The following is a 3916-nucleotide window of genomic DNA, read 5'->3' as shown; positions in this document are numbered from 1 at the left end:
AATTAACCACTAAGAAGAATATATGCAGTGTATTATTTGTTGAAACTGTACTTCCGATTTGATTTGAAACTGTCTCATTGCTATCCGTTTATCAATAAAATTTTGAAAAAAATAAATAGATAAGCATATAAATTCATGAAAGAGTAGATATTATACTGAAGACATTGGTAAAAAATAATAATAATGGTTAGAGTGAGCATTGATCTTGATACCTACTAGCTTTCTTGAAAATGTATACATAGAATGTCTATGTTTGTCTTGACATGTAGCAGATACACGCAGTTATCATCTTTCTTCCAATCAGCTCTACCTGAGTCTTATTCCTATGCTTCTGGAAAAGCATAGGCTCATTAACGATCTAGTTCTACTTCCACTCTAAATCTGGGTGCTTGTTAAGGAAGGGGCCTAGGCCTTAAACTGTCTGTTTTTCCCTTACCATTCGCTGTTCTTATTGGTGTGTTGAGACAGAGACTATGTAGTCCAAGATGGTCATGAACTCACTTTGTGGTCCAGGATGGTCTCAAAGATCATCTCTAAGTCACCCTGCAATTACAGGCTTGTGCCACCACACCCAGCTTCCCATTCATTACTCTTTAAGCTGAAGTTTGTTGAGTAGGTATTACGGGATAGGCATTGTTCTAGGTGCTTGCCACCTAATGTGTCTACAGCAGGCTTCTTAATATTAGATAATAAATTGTGGGGCTGACCCACAGGCTGACATCTTGGGCAATGTAGCTCTCTGCTCTTCTCTGATAGCCTGTCTGTGATTCAGCCCTGCTTAGGTAAACAAAACCCTGCGTGGAGACCCAGCTTTCCCTGCACACTGGGTTCACATGAGAGATTTTGGTTTCAATTATAGATTTGATCCATGTATCCTTTCCCCAAATTTTCTTATAGGAAATGACTTCCAATTCTCACTTGATTTTTCAGATGAAAAATCAGAGTTCTAATGACGTTTACTTCTCCCCTCCAGTGTCCTGTGAGCCAGGATGCTGATTCTTTCTCCAAATGTCTCTTGAATCTTCAACTCCACCTTCTATTCCAGTTCCCCCTACAAGAGTTTGAGGTATAACATTTATTTTTCTTGTTCTAGAATAACTGAGGGGCAAAGAGTTTACACTTGCAGAACTGATCCCACATAGGATGCGACTCTAACAGCAATGACCTAAAAGGAAACCATGGGACCTATAATCATAAACTTCAGAGGCCCCAAAAGCCTAAGGAGAGCAATTCCACTAGAAAGTCATTCACCACCTATCCATAAAGCTTGTCATGTTGCTAGAAAGCCTTGATCATGTTCAATCAGTTGTGCAGAATCTTCTGCTGTTACACCTTCAACTTATTTTTATAAACCTGTAAATGTTCTAGACATCTTTACCAGATACTCTAAGAGCAACATTCCTCCACTCCTAGCTTTAAAGGAGTGTTCAAAGCCAGCAACAATGGAGAAATGAAGTAATGAAATTAGTTTTGCAAGAAGCAGTATCAAGTAGGACTGGGATGAGACTATTGGATATTTGGGTAGTAAGCATTAAGGACACTAGGCGTGTTGAGGCTGCTTCTATGTATGGAAGGGACATTGTATAGGACAATGTTGTTTCTGCTGGTATTTTCCAGGCTTCCTACTCAGAAGCACACTCATAGTTGGGAGTAGCAGGCTAGTCTAACAAGGCATATTCTTTTTAAAGTTTTTTTTTCTGTTTTTTTTTTTTTAATTTGGTGCTGAGGGAGAGCCTCACACCTGGAGACAAGTGCTCCAGCCCTGAGCTACCTTACCGGTGCTAATGTCACATTTACCTTATGACTTTTCACCAGATTCCTGCCACTCTGTGGTGTTCTTACTGCTGCACACAGTCAGTTTTCCATGGTTCTATGTGTTAGAGCCCACCTCACTCCCTTTTCTTGTCTTGCCACAGTTCTGGTTACCTGGGGATGTCTGAGCCAGGACCACAAGGACAGCTAAGACCAGGAACCAGAGTTGAACGTGTCCTGAGATGGTTGAGAAGCGATCCGGCAGAATACTGAACATTCTGGGGAAGCTGGGTCTGTACCCAGGGTTTTATTGACTGGGGTAGAGCTGACTCACAGACAATAAGTCAGATAAGGACAGGGTTCCACCACCCAGAATGTCAGCCTGCAGATCAGCAATGTAAACTGATCATCCTGTGTTTGTGGTTTTACCCTAAATGTCCTCTGGGAAGGTGAAGGCATTGGTGGAAGAGTCCTGCACAAGCCTGTAGCTTTGTGTACAGAACAGATTCCCTCTCCAAGAAGCCTTTCATCCCCTTTCGATGGGCACTTTACCTTCCTTTTCTGTGTTCTCAAGGCTTCTTTCTTTCTATACAATATTCATCATGATGCCTTAGAGCTCTTTTCCTTGCTCCAGGCTTGTGTCCTCAAAGACAACTTTCAACAGACAGTGAGACTCCCAAAGGTCAGGATAGGCTGTCATTTCCATATATCCACAGCATTCAGGGAACATGTGCTGAAGAACATTGAATAGATGTGCACATGTATAGCAGTATGACACTAGTATCTTTGTTGGTCCTAGAATTGGTATTTCCCAGCTAAGAAGATGCAGATCCATAGAGTGGAAGAGAATTCTCTGGGGTCACATGATAAGTAAAAAAGAAACAAAATAAGGGAGAGCCCTCATAACCCAACAGATATTTGTTATGAGTGTATTTTTGTTATCAGAACAGTGAGTTTTGTTTAGGCATGTTCCTAGGTACATATAACTATGTCATCATACTTTGCAGCTTTTATAAATTTTATATTTTGTTGTAATTTCCTACTTGAAATCCTTACTATTGACCATTTTTAGGACCTTATGGACTCCAGCCCACCTAGAAGCAAAATATTTCCTGGGGCTTCTCCACCAAAAAGGTCTGACCTGGCCTCATGGTCCTTTTATACTTTTGAATTGGTCCACTACTGTCCTCTTCCTATAGGAAGGCAGCAAACTCAGTCAGAGATTCAGGAAATTTGTTTCATCCTTAGGATCTGGGCAAGAACTTCTTCAAGGGATCAGTAGGCATGGATGCCATCCACTCAACTTGTCGCTCTGTCAGCCCTCGTCAGACCCATGAGGTGCAGATGTTATTTGCTCAAGACTATGCAGTATTGTAGAAAGAGGTCTGAATTCAGACCTTGCTTATTTGCCTGTAGAACATACACTTGCTATGGTCCCAGGGAATTATGTCCAAGTGATGATGGAGCGAGAGACCTGTTCAGACTGAAAAGCAGTATGAGCTGAAGAGTCATAGCTGCCATCTTCAATTATCTGAAAGGCACATTCTGTAGAATATGGTACAGAGCTAAAAGCCCTGCATGGAAGCTGCAGAGGGCCAAATTTAAAAGACAAGTGGAGCCATTTGAAAAATGGTTGGATTTCCTGGGAGTTGTGCTCTAACGTGACCCTATGTGCATGCTCACTTCCCTTAGATTCTTTAGTGAGGACTGCTGAGCAGCTGAATGTCGATCTTCACACAAGCACAGTTCTAAGACCTGGGCTAAAGGAAAGGAAGCAAAGTCCTGCTATTCTAATAGGGGCAAAGGAACCATGTCAGGTGGTGCTCAGTGCTATGAAGAAAAGCAAAGCATACCAAGGGGCACAGAGAGTGATACAATATTCTCTCTTGCCTCTTTCTCCTCTCCTCTCACATCTCCCCCTTCCCTCCTCCCTCTCTATATTTTGAATAGGGCAAGCAAAGAAGGACTCCATGAGAAAATGACATTGAGTAGAACCTGAACCTTTGAGGAATGGTGCCAACTGGACACCAGAGCCTTTCAGGCAGAAAGAACAAGAGCAAACCTCCAAGGCAGGAAGGCACTAGGTGTCCTTGGAAGAGCAAAAAGTCAAGCGTATCTAGAACAGAGTAAATGAGAGAATGAATAACAGGAACTGAAAGCCCAG

General features: G+C 42.1%; 1 protein-coding gene across 1 annotated transcript in view; it reads right to left on the bottom strand.

Moving 5' to 3' along the window:
- Defb115 (defensin beta 115) overlaps positions 1–2061 on the bottom strand; it is a 17361-nt gene extending 15300 nt beyond the window's left edge. Inside the window, exon 1 of the mRNA XM_023714883.1 lies at positions 1927–2061. Coding sequence (XP_023570651.1) covers positions 1927–2029 — 103 coding nt within the window. The 5' untranslated portion in view covers positions 2030–2061. The remainder of the gene's footprint in view (positions 1–1926) is intronic.
- Between the last annotated feature and the right edge of the window lie 1855 nt (positions 2062–3916).

This window comes from Octodon degus, unplaced genomic scaffold (genome assembly GCF_000260255.1).
Source record: "Octodon degus isolate 3935 unplaced genomic scaffold, OctDeg1.0 scaffold00037, whole genome shotgun sequence".
Taxonomy (NCBI): domain Eukaryota; kingdom Metazoa; phylum Chordata; class Mammalia; order Rodentia; family Octodontidae; genus Octodon; species Octodon degus.
This window is presented reverse-complemented; position numbering and strand designations above follow the sequence as displayed.